Below are 18,694 nucleotides of genomic sequence, written 5' to 3'. Positions count from 1 at the left end.
AGTCAAAATCTTCATATTTGAAAGTAATGGTTGTCAGAGGCAAAAGGGATCTTAGAGACGTGGGCTATCCTCTATGTGTCACCTCAGATGAAGTGACCTGTCTTGGCTCTCAGGAGACCCTCAGTCTGGTTCATTAATTAACTCCTTCATCAATTCAGCACATATTTATGGAGCCCTTATGCGACAGGTGTTGTTCTAGGCTCTGAAGATATTATAGTGAATAAAGAAACATCTCTGCTTTCATGGAGCTTCCATTTTAGGGGACAAGACAGACATTAAAGGAAATAAATTAAATATGTGGCATGTTAGTGATAAGTTCTAAGGAGAAAAAATGAAACAAAGAAGAGGATAAACAGTGTTGGGGAGGATGTTCCCATTTTATCCAGGGCAGCCAGGGAAGTCCTCGTGAGAGGGTGACCCTGGAGAAAGTGGAGGAGTGGCCATGGCGATGTGGGGAGGACATTCGGGCAAGGGACCAGCAAGTGCAAATGTCCTGGGGCAGGAGTGTCCTGGGCTGTGTGTGGGAGCAAAGAGAGCGTAGGAGAGAGGAGTAGGAGATGAGGGGAGGCTGGACCAGATCATGGAGGGCCTGATAGGTCATTGTATGGACTTCAACTCAGAGCAATGGGAGCCAGTGGAGGGTTCTGAGCAGAGGAGGGATAGGATCAAATCTGAGTTATAACAGGATCTCTCTGGCCACTGTGTAGACAGCAGACTGAAAGAGACAAGGGTGGGGCAGAAGGATATTGCATTAGTAGGGTATTGCAATCATCCAGGCAACATGTGAGCGGCTAATTTTTCTCTGTCTCTAACTAGCTGGGTCACCTTGTCAAGTTTGGAAAACCTAGTTTGTCCTGGATCCGGGGAAAGAGAGTGTCTACTCAGGAGAAAACGTGAAGTGGGTTTCAAAGGCTTGGAAGCTGTTGCCTCCTCGTCTAGAAATTCCAGCCACTGTTTGAACTTTCTTTGGGGATCCGGTTCCTCATTGCTTCATTAGGCACTGGTGGAGCACTCGCCGTGTGTCAGCGGTTCGCCTTTGTGCTGAAGCTACAACGGAAAGCACGGTGTGCGTGGTCCCCTCCTCCCCGGAGCACTATCAGGATTGTTGGGGCAGAGCCAGGAGACCTCGTGGCTCTCGCTCACCAGCGTGTGATGGGACAAAACAACCAGTCTCCTGCTCAAGTCCCTCAGCAGGAAGTGGCCTCCTTTGTGAGGAGTCCCAGCCGCCAGGAAACCCTTGGGCCATCCCTTGCCTGAAATGTCCTCACTGGCCACCAAGTCATTGCTTATTCGATTACTTGATAATCAAAAATAAAGTCGGAGGAAGACAAGTTAAGAAACACACATTTCATGGCCGTGTTGTCAGAGACGGTGAAGTCCTGGAAACAACCTACGTGTCGGATGATGTGAGTGGAGAGCATGTGTGTCTACCTGTGTACACCGTCTGTATGTGGACACCTTCTGCATGGGTGTCCTGTTTGACTCACCCTCACGTTTCCAGCATCTGGATTAACACTTGCACACAATAGGAGCTCAATATGTTTTCATGGAATGAATAAATACACGAATAAATAATCGGCTGAGGCATATAGAGGCTTTAATCGAAGTGCCTAGCACGCAGCCCCCAGGAAATGGTGGATGTTGGTATATGACCTGCCCCCTGCCCATTTCTCCAACACCATCTCTGCCAAGGCTCCCTGCCTCCCTCACCCCCACTCAGCTGCCAATGCGGCCCTGTGCCTTAGGGGTACGGGGTGGACTCCTCTAGTTGTTCCTGGACCCCACTCCTCTCCACCCCCTCACACCCCACCACACGCCTTGGAGGGTTGGTAGTGGCTTCTCGGGGTGCCTTGGCGGACCTTCCCTACGTCCCTCAGCTCACACTGCTCCAGCTGGTGCCTACGATCTCCTTTAACCCCGACCACAACCCTGTGAGAAAGGCGTCGGACGAGGAAACTGAGGCTTCCTGTGGTGGACAGGCCCAGGTCCACCTGCTGCTGATCGGGGTGCTGGGAGCTGAGCTCCGACCTTCTGGACTCCAAAGTCCACTTCCCAGATTCCCGTCACGTCCATGCTAACAGCAAGCTCAGGTGAAACCAAACCACAGCGTTTGTGCCAGGGTGCTGGTGTATTTTTTTTCTTCAAAATCGCTTGATTTTGTTACAATACTCAATCTTGCCTTTAGAGTAGAAACGATACTTATTTTTGTAGGCTAAAGGAGATGGAAAGAATGTTTTTTTCCCCTCATGCTGTCTGTCTGGCAGAAAATAGAAACCTAAGTTAGATGAAAATGGATGAAAAGTAAGAAATTCTTGGATGAATGGGAACAGGAAGGGTTTGTCGGGGTGAAAGGATCAAGAAAAATGAAAGGGCATTAAATAGCAATGTCGTCACTTTAACTCATTAATAATGCGAAAGCGCTGCAGTAATGCATCATTTTACGTGATTTAAGGTGCTGTCACAGTCATCATCCTAGTGGATGTAGGTAACCACCCTGTGAGGCAGGCAGGACACAGGACTTTCCTCATTACGTAGGAACCGAGCTACAGAAAATCAGCGATTCCTCCGAGGTCTTAGAGTGACTCGGGGTCAGAAGGAAGGATGCAATCCAGACAGTGATGCTTCTGTCCTTCTCTTTACTCCCTCTCTTTAGCAGTGTCATCCCCCCACCCCCAGCCAAGGTCCTTTAAGATGGTGGTGTCTGCATGTTAGTGTGTTGTCTGGGGACAGCGCCAAACCCTGGGGAGAGCAGAGGCTAGGAAATAAATACAGTGCAGAAGTGAGGAACGGCATTGCATGGATATTTTACTTAAGAAGAGACTTCGACTATATGAGTTCTACGACCCAAAATAAAAGAGAGGAAGAAACTGAGAAGAACTAGAAGGCTGAGCAAGCCCACCCAACCTGCCACTCAGTGAGTGGACACATCTTGGTGAGTGTGGGGTGAGAGACAGCAACCTGTGCTCCTCCGTCTGCTCCCTTCCCTCCTAGGGCAGGTTGCTGGGCTGAGTTGGATGTTGATGTTTAAAGATAAACAGATTTCAGATAACATGTCCTACAGAGCAAGCCGTAATTAGGGGCTCAAGTAGACAACCTGAGATTTGATTCGGCTCTGGATGAAAAATCCTCTATGTTGGTTTTATTAAGTGACAGAGACAGAGCCACACAGGGACGAGAGCCGACTGACAATGGAGGTAGAGATTGGAGCGATGGAGCTATAAGCCGCGGAACGCCAAGGATTGCCAGCAACACTGGAAGCTGGAGAGGGGCACGGAATGGATGCTACCTCAGAGCCTCCAGAAGGAATGAACCCTGCTGACACCTTGATTTCAGACTTCTGGCCTCCAGAGCTGTGAGAGAATAAATGTCTGATCATTTGTTCATTCATTCAAGAAATATTTATTGAGTGGCTGCCAAATGTCTGGAACTGTTATAGGTGCTGGAAAAACATCAGTAAGAGCAAGCACCTGGCTACCCGGAGCTCAGAGTCCAGCGGAGGAGACAGACAAGTTACACACGCAATAAACACTCTAGACTGTCAGCTGGTGACAAGCCCCGTGTAGAAAACCAAGCAGGCTATCAGGAGGGACTATGGTAGGGCTGCTGTTCCTGACAGAGGGCTCAGCGAAGTCCTCTCAGAGGAGATGGCCGTCAGAGACCTGAGTGAGTGAGGGAAGGAAAGTTCCAGGCAGATGGAAGGGCACAGGCAAAGTGAAGCAGGAGCCTGCCTGGCGCCTAGAGCTGTCAGTCTCAGACTTCTCCATCTCGGGTCTCTTGACATTCTTTAAAATTATTGCTGACCCCAAAATGCTTTTGTTTTTGTGAGTTATATCTATTGCTATCTACCACTTAGGAATGGAAACTGAGACATTAAAAAATATGTATGACAACTTATTAATCATAAACATTGTATGTCAACATAAAAAATAACATATTTTTGATGAAAACTAAATATTTTCTAAAACAAAAAAGAAGAGTGGCATTATTTTGTATTTTTGTAATGCTCCTTAATGTTTGGCTTAATAGGAAAACAGCTGGATTCTTGTATCTGCTACGGAATTCAGTGATAGATTGCTTTGATTGAAGTATATGAAGAAAATTCCATCTCACACAGATAACGGAGCTGGGAAAGGGAGGAAGGGGTATTTTCCTAAAAAGTATATTCCTCAAAAGGAATGGCCTTTTTAGATAATTGTGGATACTTTTCTTTGTTGTTTTGCCAAAAGCAAATTTCTTAAAGAAAAATTGCAAAGTGGAATGTGAAATCATATCAATGAACTTTTTGTACTCTGTTAGATTAAAATCCATTGGTCTATTTTGTACTTTGAATGAATCTTTTACTCGTGTGTGATTTTATAACATCCCAACTGGGTCATTTGGAAAATATTGATTCACTGATTTATGCAGAATTTCCAAATGTTGAAACATTCCATTATTCATTATCTAAAAAAAAAAAATCTCATTTGTTATTATCACCACCAATCTTACCAGAAAAGTCTTTAAGTGTTGGGAAGCTGCCTAGCTCACAATGGGGAATATGAATTTTCCAAAATTCTAATTTTTATTTGAAAGCTTGAATTTTATCATCAGCAATAAATTCTGTCAAATGCACTGAGTCCTTCCTGTGCAAAGAACCTTCCTTTCCAAGGAGTCTGGGAATAATAATGGTAATTTCCACCATTTATCGAGCTCTTGCTGTATGCTGGACATCATACTAAGCAATTTACATATGTTATCTTGTTATTATATTCATTTCGCTACATCTCTGAGAGGAATTATTTCTCCAATTTTACAGTGAGGAAACTGAAATCCAGAGAGGTTAGGTACTTGCCCAAGGTCACACGCTAGTGGCACTCTTCTATACCATCAGAATTCCAGAAAAGAATTTTCCAAGTAGGACAGGCCTAATTGAAATACCCTGTCCCATTGGGCCCAGGAATTAAATCTTGCTTGTGAGACCATGTATCCATTGGTTTCAACGGGGTAATATGGATCCCCCTCAAGACATACTCATCAAGACTTAGCTCAAATGTCACCTCTTTGGAGAAAACTTACACCCTCCCTGGGATATAATAAAAAGTCCCTTACCACTTGTTGAATGGTAGTTAAAAAGTGCCAGGCACCATATTCCATGTGCTAGACCGGTTACTTCATTTCCTCCTGGCAACACGCTCGCAAAGTAGGTGGTATTATCCCCTGTGTTAATTTCCTATTGCTGCTGTAACAAATGACCACAAATTTACTGGTTTATAAATGATTATTTTACAGTTCTGTAGGTCAGAAGATGCACTGGGCTAAAATTAAGGTGTAGGCAAGGCTATGTTCCTTCCCGAGGCTCCAGGGGAGAATCTGTTTCCTTGCCTTTTCTAGCTTCTAGAGACTGCCTGCGTTCCTTGGCTCATGGTCCCTCCCTCCATCTTCAAAGCTAGCAGCATAGCATCTTGATATCAACCTTTCTCCATTTCTCTCTCTCTCTACTCTGCTTCTTGTCACATCTCCTTGTTTCATTGTCTGACTCTCTGGCCTCCTCCTTTTTCCCCTTATTAGGATGCTTGACATGACATGCCCCCCCCCCCCCAATAACCCAGAATAATCGCTTCATCTCAAAGCCCTCAATTTAATCACATCTGCAAAATCCCTTTTGCCATGTAAGGTCACATATTCACCGGTTCCAAGGGTTAGGACATAGACATTTTGGGGATGGTGTGGGGTGGCATTATTCTGCCCACTACACCCATTTTTATCAAAAGATTCACAGAAAGGTGAAGTGTGTCTGCTGAAGGTCACACAACCAGCTAGTGGGGGAGTCGGGATTTTAATTCAGGCCTGTCTTGACTTGGTTCCTCCACTGCCCATAGCCTCCTTGGGAGTACCTGGGCCTGCTGGATGCTACAGGGCCCACAGTGCTAGCTCATGTTTTCCTTTTGACATTTATCTCCTTATATCCAAATCATGTGTTAATACCTTCGTGAGTGATTTGAAAATGAGAACTGGGTCTTATTTATTATAATTTTTATGCTTTTGTTCAAGCACCATTATGATAAAAATCAGACATCAACCACCATAAGTCACCAATGGGGTTTGATATCCCTTCCAGTCTTTATCCATGTGCAGACGTAATTTTTCTGTAGTGTGTAACCATAGCATGGATACAATATTATATTCTATTTCCCCAGCTGTTTGTTATAAAAATTTTCAAACATACGGATAAGTTAATAGTACCACTTAGATCCAACAGTTGTTAACATTTGCCTTATTTGCTTTCTCTCTGTATATATTTGTGTCTTTTTATGATTTATTTTTTGTTGAACCATTAAAAAATAACTCCCAGGCATTATGACATTGACCCTTAAATTCTTCAGATGCATATTCTACCAATAAGAACATTCTCTTACATGAGTACAATATCATTAATACACTATGAAATTACCAATAATCCACTAAAATCGTCTATATCCAAGCCATACTCAAATTTCTTCAATTGTCAAAAAATATTTACCAGCTTAAAAACATACCGGGATCCAATCAAGATTCACGCACTGTATCTGGTTATGTCTTTTAGCTTTTATTTTAGCACAATCCTTCCTCACCCTTATATTTTTCATGGCATCCCATTTTTGAAGAGACAGGCCCTCTGTCTTATGGAATGTGGGCATGGATCATACTGTTGATCTCTGCTGCTAAGCACAGGGTCTGGCAATAGCAGGCTGTTTGTTGAAGTGAAACCAGTGGTAACAGTTATGAATAATAATCACAGTAGTTAATTTTTATTGAAGGCTGGCTCTCTTGGCCAGTGCGTTCACACTCGTCTAATTTGATCCTCACAGAAATCTTATGAGTTAAGATATTTTATTAGTCTCATTCATAGGTGAGGACGCCAAGGCTTAGGAAAGAGAAGTCACTTGCCTGAAATCCCTCAGCTAGAAACGGGGCCAAACCAGATGGAAAACTGCGTGGTCAGGTAGGGGGCTCGCTGTTTCTTGAACCAATGACCCACAGCCGGTCTGTCTGTACACACGCTTGTAGGTGTGTAATAGGTAACACTTATTTAGTGGTTACTCTTTAAGCGCTTGACGTGTGCGTTTATTTTTCTGAATATTCTCCAATGTCTAGCAAAAGAGGTGGCTCAGAGCAGGCGGTCAACGTTTGTGGAATGAATGAAGAGTGAATGAATGAATGAATGGACGGATGTGACCTCCATCAACCAGGGCACCCCTCCGGGGTCTTCAGCGCTCACTTCGGAGACCCTGGGGTTCGGGGGCCCCGGGCCGACCTCAGGCCGCGGCGCCGGGGTCCGGACGTCCAGAGTCAGGCCCAGCACTCAGATGGCCTCCCGGCAGGTGAGGGGCCCGGGCCAGCTGCGCGCTTTGGCGCTACCATCTCCGTCCCCTGCCCCTGCCCCTTCCGGCACGGCTGCTGAGCCCGGTCTCTCCTAGCTCTCAGCCCGCGGGCCCGCACCGCCCGAGGGGCGCCGGCTCAGAGTCCACCCGGGTCCGGCTCCCGCCGCGCACGCCCACCTGTCGGCCGCGCATGCGCAGCGCCCGGCCGGCGCGCCCGGCCTCCCCGCGCCCCGCGGCGCGCGGCCAGTGCGCAGGCGCGGCGGCCGATGCGAGTGTGTATGGGCGGGCGAGAAGATGGCGGCGGCGGGGGAAGCAGCGTGAGGAGTCAGGCGAGCACCGAGGCTCATTGAAACGGGCCGCCATGGCCCTCCGCAGCCCGCAGGTAGCCGCCGGCCCGCGCCCTCGGCGGGGAGGGGCCCCGAGTCGCGGGCGGGCGGGCGCCCGGGCGGGCGGGCGGCGGGCGCACCCCGGCCCCGAGCGGGCGTGTGGGAGTGGGGAGGGCGCCGGGACATGCTGCCCGGGACTAGGCCCGAGCCGCCCGCCGCCGCCGCCGCCGCGCCTCGGCCGCCCGCCGCCGCCGGCCCGCGCCCGAGCCCGCCGGGCCCCCGCCCCGCCTCGGGGCAGCGCGGGAGAGGGGGCGCCCGGGCCCGCTCGGAGGCAGCGTGGGGGGCGCGAAGGGGTTAACCTCCCGGGCTGGACCGCGCGGGTGGGCAAGTGGGGCCCTGGTCGCCCCGGGGAGGCGGCCCGCGGGCTTCGGAAGGCCCCCGGGGCGGCAGGGGCTTCCACGCACCCGGGTCGTCTCTTTGCCCGGAGCCAGCCACCAAGATTTGGGGGTGCCCGGTTTCCCCCATGCCCCCAGAGGCTGCTTTCTCAGCTTGATGGACCACGGGGGGCTTGCTGGTTTTTAGACTCAAGTCACTAAGGGGCAGCCTTAGGTTACTGTTGCAAAGGAAACTCAAAATAAGTCGGCAGGACTGTACCTGTACTCGCATTTGAGTGACATCTTTTGCACGAATCCATCTCAGCCTGGTTGACACTAACGCACCCTGTCAGAAAGCATCTAAAGTTTAGGGGCCGTTGATGATAATCCCGTAGTGGAAAGGAAGAGTAAAGCGCGCATTTTGCTTTTAGGGAGAAGTACGTGTAGAGTTGAGCTGTTATTCCCCTTCTCCCCCCATTACAATTACTCTGGACAAAAATCGGCGTGTGGTATTATTTGTCAGGCTTGCTGATCTGTTGACATTAATCCTTAGAAAGTATTGCACGCTTTTATACCATCTCAATGTGCTTTTGTATTAAAAATGGGAAAATGAAACTAAGTAACTATTCGGAAAACTGGTGGCCAGTAAATCCTACCCTTTTATAAACTATTGGTTTTTGTTGCCCTTTTGGAGATGAAGTTGATTTTAATAAGTGTTGTAATTAATGCGTGTTGTGGAATTTAATAGGCGAAAACCTCTGAAAAAATTAGGTCTTACAGGAAACAGCAATTTTGTTAAATTTTTAGTACTTTAGTCTGCGCTAGAACTTTCTCCCTTTAACTTTTTGTTTACTTGCACGTCTGCCTCTGTAAGTATTTAGTATAGTTCTTGGCACAAAAAAGGGGCTTGGTTGAATAATTTTTACAAATGTGTCATTCAAAGATTTTTTTTCTTAAGGGATTAGGTATTTGCCTTTTTCTCAACTTAAATATTAATATAAATAGCTTATTGTTAAAATTAGTATGAACTGGTACAAAGTTCATTGTGAACTAATGTGTAATATAATATTCATAGTGATTTTGAAATGAAGAAAGCGTGTTTAGGCATAATTCACTTCCATTATTATAAGCACCAGTCACAATGCAAAATTGATTGAAATGTTAATTAGTGGTGATAATACGTAAACTTAATTGTAATTTCGCTTGCATTTATTGTTCTAGCATTTACATTTTATACAACAGTATTGCCTATATACATCTTTAGAAAATTGGAGTGGCAAAAGTTAGCTGAACATGAATGTTAGTGACACTTTGGGTTTATTCTTTTGATTTAAATGCTTGTATGTTCTACCGTGGAGAAGATAGCAAAGGAAATAGTTTGGTTTCTCAGAATTTTCTTTGTGCAAGAATAGTAATGAAAACAATAATGAAATCATATGTGACAGAATTTAAGAATTGTATCCTGCTTGAGTCAGGCTGAGCATTTTAATACATTTGTTTTATTCAGTTACTTGCTGCCCTAAGGGTCCTGCAGCCTTAATGGCCATTCATTCATTAATTCAACAAATATTGATTGAGCACTTACTATGTGCTAAGCACCATCATATGCATATTACTTGTTTACTATTGGGAATGACAAACACAGAATGACAGTAAGAGTCTTTTTAAAAAATTGGAATTTGAAAATTTTATATAGGTTATTTAAAAAATTTATATAGATTATATCATATTTCCATATTATTGATTGAACCCTGTTCCCTGGATTGAAGTGAAACAGTGCAAAACTCAGAAACTTTTCTAATGCTAACAACTGTCAACATTTTAACAAATACCAATGATGAACTTTGACAATTGAAGTGTAAGTACATCTCTGATTTATGAATATTTGTTGTCACAAAGGAACGGTTTGGGATTAAATGATTTGGGATAATTAGTTTGAGTTGACCGGTTCTGCCTTAAACCAGAAGAAATTTTTGTGATCATTGAAGTCGTTTATAGTGAAATCCCTTCCATAATGCTTCCTACACGGTATTTGGATGTCATGCTGCTGCTCCTGTCCTGGTCCTCTGCAGCGGGCTCACTGCAGTCTTCTCATCACCCCTCAATAGTGGGTGCCCACGTTTTACTCTATGGAATTTCTTGGATCCAGTTTACAGTGTATGGCAGAGTGTTACTGTATCATTGAAGATCTTTATAACTGACAGCTGTATTAGTAATTCTTGAAAGAGATACATTTTTATTCGAGTCTCAGGCAGTGAGCAGCTGACATAAATAAAATTATTTGAAATACAGGATGTTTGGAGATACCAGTTTTCTTTTGCATAGTGACAGCAAAATATTGAAACATGTCCTAAGACTGGATATGTTGTGGAAAGTTTGTGAGTTGATGGTTGCCTCTGGTTTCTGTGGCAGTGCAGATGAGCCATACCCAGGGCCTTGCCCCCGTGCTCTGGAGCCTGTCTCGTTGGGGCCACAGGGTACTGAAATTACAGTGAATGATAAGTGGACCCGCCTCATTCTAAATTTTTTCTAGAGCAGAGGTTAGGACATATACTCCAGGGCTCTTGTATGTGGAACTGACGTGATTTAAATTTTATTTATTTATTTTATTTTTTATTTTTTTCCGCCAAAGCCCCAGTAGATAGTTGTATGTCATAGCTGCACATCCTTCTAGTTGCTGTATGTGGGACCCGGCCTCAGCATGGCCGGAGAAGCGGTGCGTTGGTGCGCGCCCAGGATCCGAACCCGGGCCGCCAGCAGCAGATCGCATGCACTCAACCGCTAAGCCACGGGGCCGGCCCCGGAACTGACATGATTTAAATAGTAGTTCACATAGGAAAATTGAGAGGAGAGGGAGATTACAAAGCTTAATGACTATTTAATGCCAAGCCTAGTGGCACATTTATTTGTGTTTTGCTCAGAATATAATATTCAAGTATTTGAGAAGAGTTGTATCATCTCTACTTGAATTAGTTACATCAAGGTTATTTTTTTGTTTGTTTTTGTGTTTTTACAAATTTTAGACATGTAAGTACTTGATATGGATGGATCTGGTTTCTCAAGTGGCACGTTAAAGGCGGGTGCTGCGGACCTTCTTACTGGTATTGTACTGAAGTATGAAAGACAGTAGGAAGAGCTTGCTTTTGAATTTGTAATCAGGCCGCTACATTTCTATTTACTGCCACACACGCAAGAACCACTGTGGCACAAAACAGATAAATCTGTTTACAATGGAATTTACTGGCCTTGCGCCATTGGATTACTGTCGTTTGTCACGTTAGTGCTACTTCAGCAGTGTAGATGTTCATTTCCAAAGACTTACATATGATTGGACTGCAGTTTTGCTGTTTATTGACGAGATCTCCCAAAAAGTCTTTCTGTGACCATTTCTGTCAGTACAGCTGGATTAAAAACTAGTGCAGGTGAAGTAAAGATAGCCCATGGAGTGTGTTCGTAGTATTCGTTTCAAGGGTCGGAAATTGTAGAATCTGTCATAAACCTAGATGTGGAGTTTTCAGAATGTAGACTTTTCATGAGCTGGCTACTTTCTGACTATTTGAAAGCTCCTCAGTCGTGACCCCGTTTTCAGCAGAAGCCCTGAGAAACCAGCAGCTGTCAACCAGTAACTGCGTTCTGCCCCATCTTGAAACATACCCTGCTCTGGCTGCCCTCTCCTGCCAATAGGTAGGTGAGGAGTAGAGGTAGAAGGGTGGTTTGGGGCTGGGAGAGGATTAGAGCATATCTTCCTAGACTTTCCGTTTCTGGCTGACTCGAGAGTGTTAGATGATGCTGTGCATGTGGAGGGTTAGCCCAGCGCCTGCCCGAGTGTCTGCGCGTTAATGATGGCTGCTCTCGTGATCCTCAGGCCTCTCCTTCCTGGGCTTTGTCTGCAGCTTTATTGGTTGTCCTTCTTCAGATCAATTCTCAATTTATTTTTCTGGAATCTGCTTGAGGGCCATCTCGTAATCCTGCACTCTGATGTAAGTCTCACAACTAGTGCATTAGAGATGAAAGTGCCTCCTCGTAGGAAGGCCGGTGTCCCCCTGCTCTTGCGTCTTCGCTGCTTGATTTTTACACCTGGCTGCCTCTTTCCCTCCCTCCCTTCCCTTCCCTCTCTCTCCTGCTCTTCCTTTCTCTCTCTCTGTCTCTCTGTGTTTCTTTTTTAAACATATCTGATGGTGGTGGGTTTTTGTTTCCCCATTTGTCCTTGTGTTATGAAGAAGTGCTCCTTTTCATCTGTGTGTATTGGGTGCAGACAGATTGGTATGCCCTTGCTTTTTTCTGGCAAAGTAGTCTTAAAAGTATCAAAAGATTCACTGTGACAGCTCCAAACTTATATTCTCATTGGAGCCACGGTGGGGAAAAAATATGTTAGGAGTTAATCGAATAATATTAGATGTATCAGGTATGCCCTGCTGTAAGAAACTGAATGTAGGAAAAAACACGCATTAGGACTGCACAAAATAGAGGGGTTCACGTTACAGACCTCTTGTTGTGGACTGCTGGCTAGGGTGGGAAGGGGGGAGTCCCATGAATAGTGCACCCCCCCCCCCCCCCGAACTGTAGTCCTTCCATGAGATCCACGGGTTGTACTGGAAGTGGTGGGGACGGCTTTTCTCAACTTTTTCTCCTCACTGTCCTCAAAAATAGAAGTTTACCATTATTGTGAGTACATATCAAAATACTCATTTTTATGTTTTAAAATATACTGAATTAAGCCAGATCTCTGTATATATTACATTTTGCAAGCTATGGACCTTGTGAACTGGAACTGCCCAAGAACATTTAATATATGGCTCTGTGTAGAAAATTTTGGTTTGCCTTTTGGTCTACCGAGTTACGTCTGCATTGCTCCATTGTTCTTGCGTACATGTGACAGTGTCCTTTGCCCTGGATATGAACAGTACATTTTTAGTTTTATTATAGTCACTTAAATTTAGTCAGGACTAATTGTGAATTTATTTGGTGTTCTGGTAACTGTCAAGAGGATTTCTAGTGTTCCTTTTCTTTTGTGTTTCTCCTATGTTAGATAGTTTAATAACTAGAGGAGTGAAAGAATGCCTCTCAGAAGCCTTTCATCTTATATGATTAAAATACGTGTTCTCCCTATTCTTTCTGAAAATATCAGTCTTTTTCCTTTCAATAGGACATGTTAAAGCTTTGGGGGAAATAGAAGAGAATTTGGAAATGAAGTTTAATTGTAGAGTTTTTGGAGATTCTTGCCCAGTGTTGTAAAATACTTCCCTTGATATTTTAAGCAGTAATTCCCTTTAGATGGCTGCCAAGATGCGTGTATTTATTTGAAACCTGGAGTAAGCCTTCTGAGTAGATCTGATAATTGGACAAGGAAGAACATATTCATTATAAGACACTAATTAAGCATTGCGGTGATCAACAAGTGGAGAACATTGTGCAGTATGTGAACTGCATGGTTTATAAAGTGCCAGGGCTTGTCTGATCCTTACAGCAGCTCTGCAGTGTTGTTAATGTCACCATTTTACAGATGAGTGACGCGAGACCCAGAGAGCTTGTGGTTTGGAGTCATGTGGCTATTAAATGAGTGATCGTAACTGATCGGGACTTAAAAGCAGGTCCCTGGACTTCTAAATTCTTTGCCTTTTCTACTTTGTCAAACTGCTTTTCTAGAAGAGGCTGATAAAGGCGTAATGTTTCACATTATGACTTCTCTACAGTAGTTCCTCAAGGAAAGTTTAGGGAATGGAGGAATGAATGAAATAAAGATTTAAATGTTTAAAGACACTAATATGTTACTAATTACTAAGTGGTACTAATATGTTACCAATTATTAATTACTAAATTTTGTGTGAGGTGCATTTTGATAAACGTCTATATTGATTTTGTTTTTATATATAAAGACATGCTATTTCTAAAACATGCAGATAATACAGAAGTATTTAAAGTGAAAAGTATGTCATTCTCTTCCTCTTCAGTCCTTAATCCTCATTTGATGTATATCTTTGCTTTTTTCTGTTAGGGCATTTTTGTTGTTGTTCCATTGTATCATAATCCGGTCTGTTCTAACCAGATAGTCACTGAGCTGAGCTTTTTGGAGTAAATCTTGTTTTTAAAATTATTGAAGGCATCTATTCAAGTATAGTAAGTTTTCTTATTTTTACCCGATTTTGCCAGGGAATGGAGCAGATATTCTGGAAGTTAAAGGGGCTCATTGGGACCCAGTATACTGAGGACTATGGAAGTGCTGTAGAAATTTCTGAGTGATAAAATGTTCGGACAGCTTTTTTTTTTTTTAAGAAATGATATTTCGAAGACATTGAACCCCTTAATTAGGGCAGTCATACTGTCCAATTTTTATATTGTAAAAGTGGTCTGATTGAAATTCACATTCTTGTCTATCAGTCACCTCTGCACTAGAGAAAATTACTGAGAGGACAAACCTTTCGTTAGTCGGAGAGATTGGTAGGTCACTGAGGTGAGTGAATAGTGAGGAATTGGGTAATTCACCTGGATGTTTCCGTCTTCTCCAAAATCAGGTTTTCCTCCCCTGCCCCCCCTTTTTGTGAGGAAGATCAGCCCTGAGCTAACATCCATGCCAATCCTCCTCTTTATGCTGAGGAAGACCGGCTCTGAGCTAACATCTATTGCCAATCCTCCTCCTTTTTTTCCCCAAAGCCCCAGTAGATAGTTGTATGTCATAGTTGCACATCCTTCTAGTTGCTGTATGCAGGACGCGGCCTCAGCATGGCCGGAGAAGCGGTGTGTCAGTGTGCACCCGGGATCCGAACCCGGGCCGCCAGTAGTGGAGCACGGGCACCCAACTGCCAAGCCACGGGGCTGGCTCCCCCTTTGTTTTTATCAAAGTACTGCAATGGCAAAAAATAAAACACTCGCTGACTCCCCATGTCAGCTTCCTCTCCCCAGAGATAGCCACATTCAGCCACTGCTGACTCTTAATAAAATGCAAAATCAGGTCTTCCAAGGGTAGCATTCTCCTACATTTGGAATTAATTTGTAGTATATCGACACTTTTATTCAGAACCACATATAAAGTACTTTATATCTTTTGTGATTGTTCAGACAAAGATTTTTGATGGCTGGGTATTAGCAGTATAGAGCTGAAAAGAGAGTTCCTGTGCTTTAGAAGTTCACAGAGTAGTGAGGGAGAGAAACAGGCTAATTGGTGAATCCTGTTTTAGGGTGGTAATTCCTTTAACAGAAATGTGAACAACAGTCAGGAACTTTCATTCATTCATTCATTCATTCAGCAAATAGTTATTAAGTGGCTACTGTGTACCAGGCACTGAGGATGGAGTGATGAGCAAAAATAGGCATTGTCCCTCTTACCAGGGAGCTTACTGTCTAATGAGGAAGATTGTTGCTAATCAGATAATCACAGTAATGCGTGTGTCATTCCGAATCGAGAAAAGTGTCTGGAAGGAAAGGAACACAGTGTGTTGGAGTGGCCTGGGGATGTTAAGGAAGGGTTCCCCCAGAGTTAGTGCCTTTGCTGAGATGCATGCATGAGACAGTGGGAACAGCATGTGCAATGGCTCTGTGGCTGGAGGGAGTTTGGAGTGCTTAAGAGAACTCAGAGAAAGCTTGTGTGTCTTGAGCTTAATGCTGGAGGAGGGAGGTAGACGGGTGTATTCAACCTTGCAGCCTTTCTTAGGTGTTATTGTCTTTATCCTGAGAAAAATGTGGAAGAGGGGATGATATAGCACTTGACCACAGAACCTCACAATCAGGTTGCAGTTTGGGCTCAGGCTCTGACTCCCCGGTGTAGCATAGACTCCAGCAGGGTCCCTGTGGCCATGAGGAGATCAAGTAGCGGGGCGCTTAGACTTTTGACTAGGGAGGAGGGTGCAGTGGAGGTGGTGAGAAGTGGCATGATACAAAGATATTTCAGTGTAAGGTGGACTGAGAGAGGAAGAGAGTGTGGCTGAGTATCAGGGGAAGTTGGGAAGATGTCTCTTCTAGAAAGGTGACATTTGGGCAGAGAAGCATGAGGACAGGGCATATGGGGGGAGAACATTCAGAGGAGCCAAGTCCCAAAGGCTGCAGCGTGTCTGGGAACCCGAGATAAATGTGTGGCTGACGTGGTGTGTAGGGTGAAGTGGTGGGACAGGTGTCAGAGGAGGGTGAAGGACCTTGAGAGACCAGCCATAGACTGCATTTGTCTTGTAAGCAGGTGGGTGCCTCTGAGAAACCACAGGTTTTAGGAAGTGGGTAGGACCTCTCTGCGTTAGCATTGCTGGAGATGATGGTGTTGGGGGCTGATTGGGGTCCTTCGTGGTTCGTCAAGGGTTTCGCTCTTCAGGCTCTCCACCAGATCTGGGAATGTACTCTCTGCTCACCTCAGTACCCCAAGCATCTTGAACCCCAAAACTTTGAGGGGAAGAATCTAAGGCGTTCTTTTGGGGATATCGGAAGCAGATAAATGCAAGGCAAGTAACCCTTGAAAGTCCTCAGTGATAATTGGATAGAGTCGTTGGGAATGTCATTTGGGGACATTATTCTCTTTAATTTTTAGGGGGCACCTTTAAAAACAAGCGTTTGTTCCTTGATATGCTCCTAGGAAATAAAGAGAAACATTTCACCCCTAAATCCCATGACTCTGAGATGACTTCTTTTAAAATTTGAAATGTTTCCCTTTAGTACTTTTTGTAGTACATTTTAGACATTTGGGATCATTTTATATAGTAGTATTTCTTAAGTTGTGATCCTTGGTCATGGTCCTCTCCCATCAGAATCACCTGGCAGCCTGTGTGCCATCCCGACCTACTGAGTAGCGATCCCTGTGGCCAGCCCCCAGTCTGTGTGGCTGTCTCAGCCACACTCAAGTTCTAGAACCTGCACATGGTTTTGTTTACAGCTTTTTTTCACTTAATGTGTTGAGCACTTCCCATGAATAGGATTAAGTAAATCATATTTTGGGCAAAAACTTTTTGACTTTCCCAGTCTAGGTTAGGTGTGAACAGCAACAACAAATACAGGTTTGTACGACTTTGAGAGGTGATAGTATCTAATTTTAGCACAGAGTGGAATGAATTGTGGAAACAGAACCAGCTGAGAAACCTGACAGTTCCGCCACTTTGAAGATCCGCTGCATTGGATCTTCAGAATGAGATTTCAGTTTTGTTTGAAGTTCATTAACTGAGTAATTAATTCCTTTTCAACAAACATTTATCCAGCTCTTGCTGTATGCTGGGGCCTATATTGGTTTTGTAAGTTGCAAAACACAGTTACAGAAAAATATGTAAGTACAAATGCGTTCCCCCAAAGCCATAAGAGCCGCTCTGCTGACTGCTGTGCTCCGTATCATGAAATAGGGCCCAGTGGATGGTATGGGCACAGCACAGATGCCACACAGCTCATTTTAACTGTGACCATCTCATGTCTCAGAGAGTTGGAACAAACTTCTCATTCATCCTGAAGCCTGCTTGTGGTCAAAATCTTTTTGAGGATGTGTGCACAGCATGAAGCCAATTTGCCATCAGAAATTCTTGCTGCCTTTTTTGTTGCTGGTCATGGATTTGTCAGTTTAGGAAATTCTTGCCTCCAGTTTTTCACAAACTGGTGCAAAAATAATTCTCTTGGTTTCGTCTTGGTTCTTATTGAACAGTGGACTTTTCTGTGCCACAAGTACACAGTGTGAGTTAAGCGCCAGGAGCATAGACTTTCTTTTTCATCTGTGACTAGAGTTTTATTCAGTGAGAAAGAGATGAGGTAGCTTTTTAAAAAAAATCTTAAAAAGCATTCTCTTCCGTTTCAGCTGGGAGCTTCGCTGACTATAACTTGAACTCCACACACAGTGATACTGTAGCAATATGCTAGCTGTGACTAGTCCCGGACACAGTTACCAGAGCTGTGTTGGGAAAGTTTGCCTTGCATCCCATGGCACATGTGGACAAACGGGTTTCTTTTCTTTTTAAGGTGGACAGAAAGTAAGGTTCATTGCCATTTTCTTTCTTTGCCATTGATTTATTTTTGGTGGAAACATAGATTTGAGTTAGGTATAATTAGTCTGTCACTTCTCTATGAAGAAGGAAAGGAATCCCATGTATGTAGCGTCATGGTGAGCTTTGAGGGCCCAGTGGACTTTGATTCTATAGTTGCCCTATCTTTCCTCTGATGGTTAGTCAGCCGTTCACGGAGCCCTGCAGCCTGCCAGGCCCCATGTGGGCCCTGTGCCCAGAGCGGCGGAAGGAGGACAGGGCCCTGCCTGGCGGAGGGGAACACCACACAGATGGTTGTCCAACTAGACCTCTGGCAGCTACTCTGGGGTAGGAGTAGGGCCCTGGGAGTGGTCTTGCGCCTCAAGAAGGCTTTCTTGAGTGTCGTGTGATCTGGTCCTCCTCCAGCACCCCCGCTGCCCAGTGCGGCGTCCTGCTTCACTGTGTGTGGAACTGGTAAGTTAACTGACAGCGGGACCCGTTGAAGGAAATAAAGAGAACGGCTGGTTGTCATTCAGTCTGATCAGGACTGCATATGGGTTTGTTTTGGTGTTGCTGGTTCTAGGAATGAAGATCAGGCCCACAGTGTGCATATCTGCCTGTGAGGGACAGATTTGCCTGCTGTAGAAACCCATAATTTCTGCATTAAGAATGATGGGTGACGGGCCGGCCCTGTGGCTTAGCGGTTAGGTGCGCGCGCTCCGCCGCTGGCGGCCCGGGTT

At 44.8% G+C, this 18,694-nt stretch overlaps 1 protein-coding gene across 2 annotated transcripts in view; it reads left to right on the top strand.

The window, feature by feature from the left end:
- The first annotated feature begins 7,530 nt into the window (after positions 1-7,530).
- The window catches only part of USP10 (ubiquitin specific peptidase 10), a 72,658-nt gene continuing 61,494 nt past the window's right edge, over positions 7,531-18,694 (top strand). The window contains exon 1 of one of the 2 annotated variants that reach the window (XM_087419851.1): positions 7,531-7,722. In XM_087419851.1, coding sequence (XP_087275977.1) covers positions 7,531-7,722 — 192 coding nt within the window. The remainder of the gene's footprint in view (positions 7,723-18,694) is intronic. The other variant, XM_087419852.1, reaches the window with a different exon arrangement.

Source organism: Ceratotherium simum, chromosome 30 (assembly GCF_057802395.1).
Source record: "Ceratotherium simum simum isolate JZ-2026a chromosome 30, ASM5780239v1, whole genome shotgun sequence".
Taxonomy (NCBI): Eukaryota; Metazoa; Chordata; class Mammalia; order Perissodactyla; family Rhinocerotidae; genus Ceratotherium; species Ceratotherium simum.
Note: the sequence above shows the minus strand (reverse complement) of the source record. Positions and strands in the feature narration are given on the sequence as shown.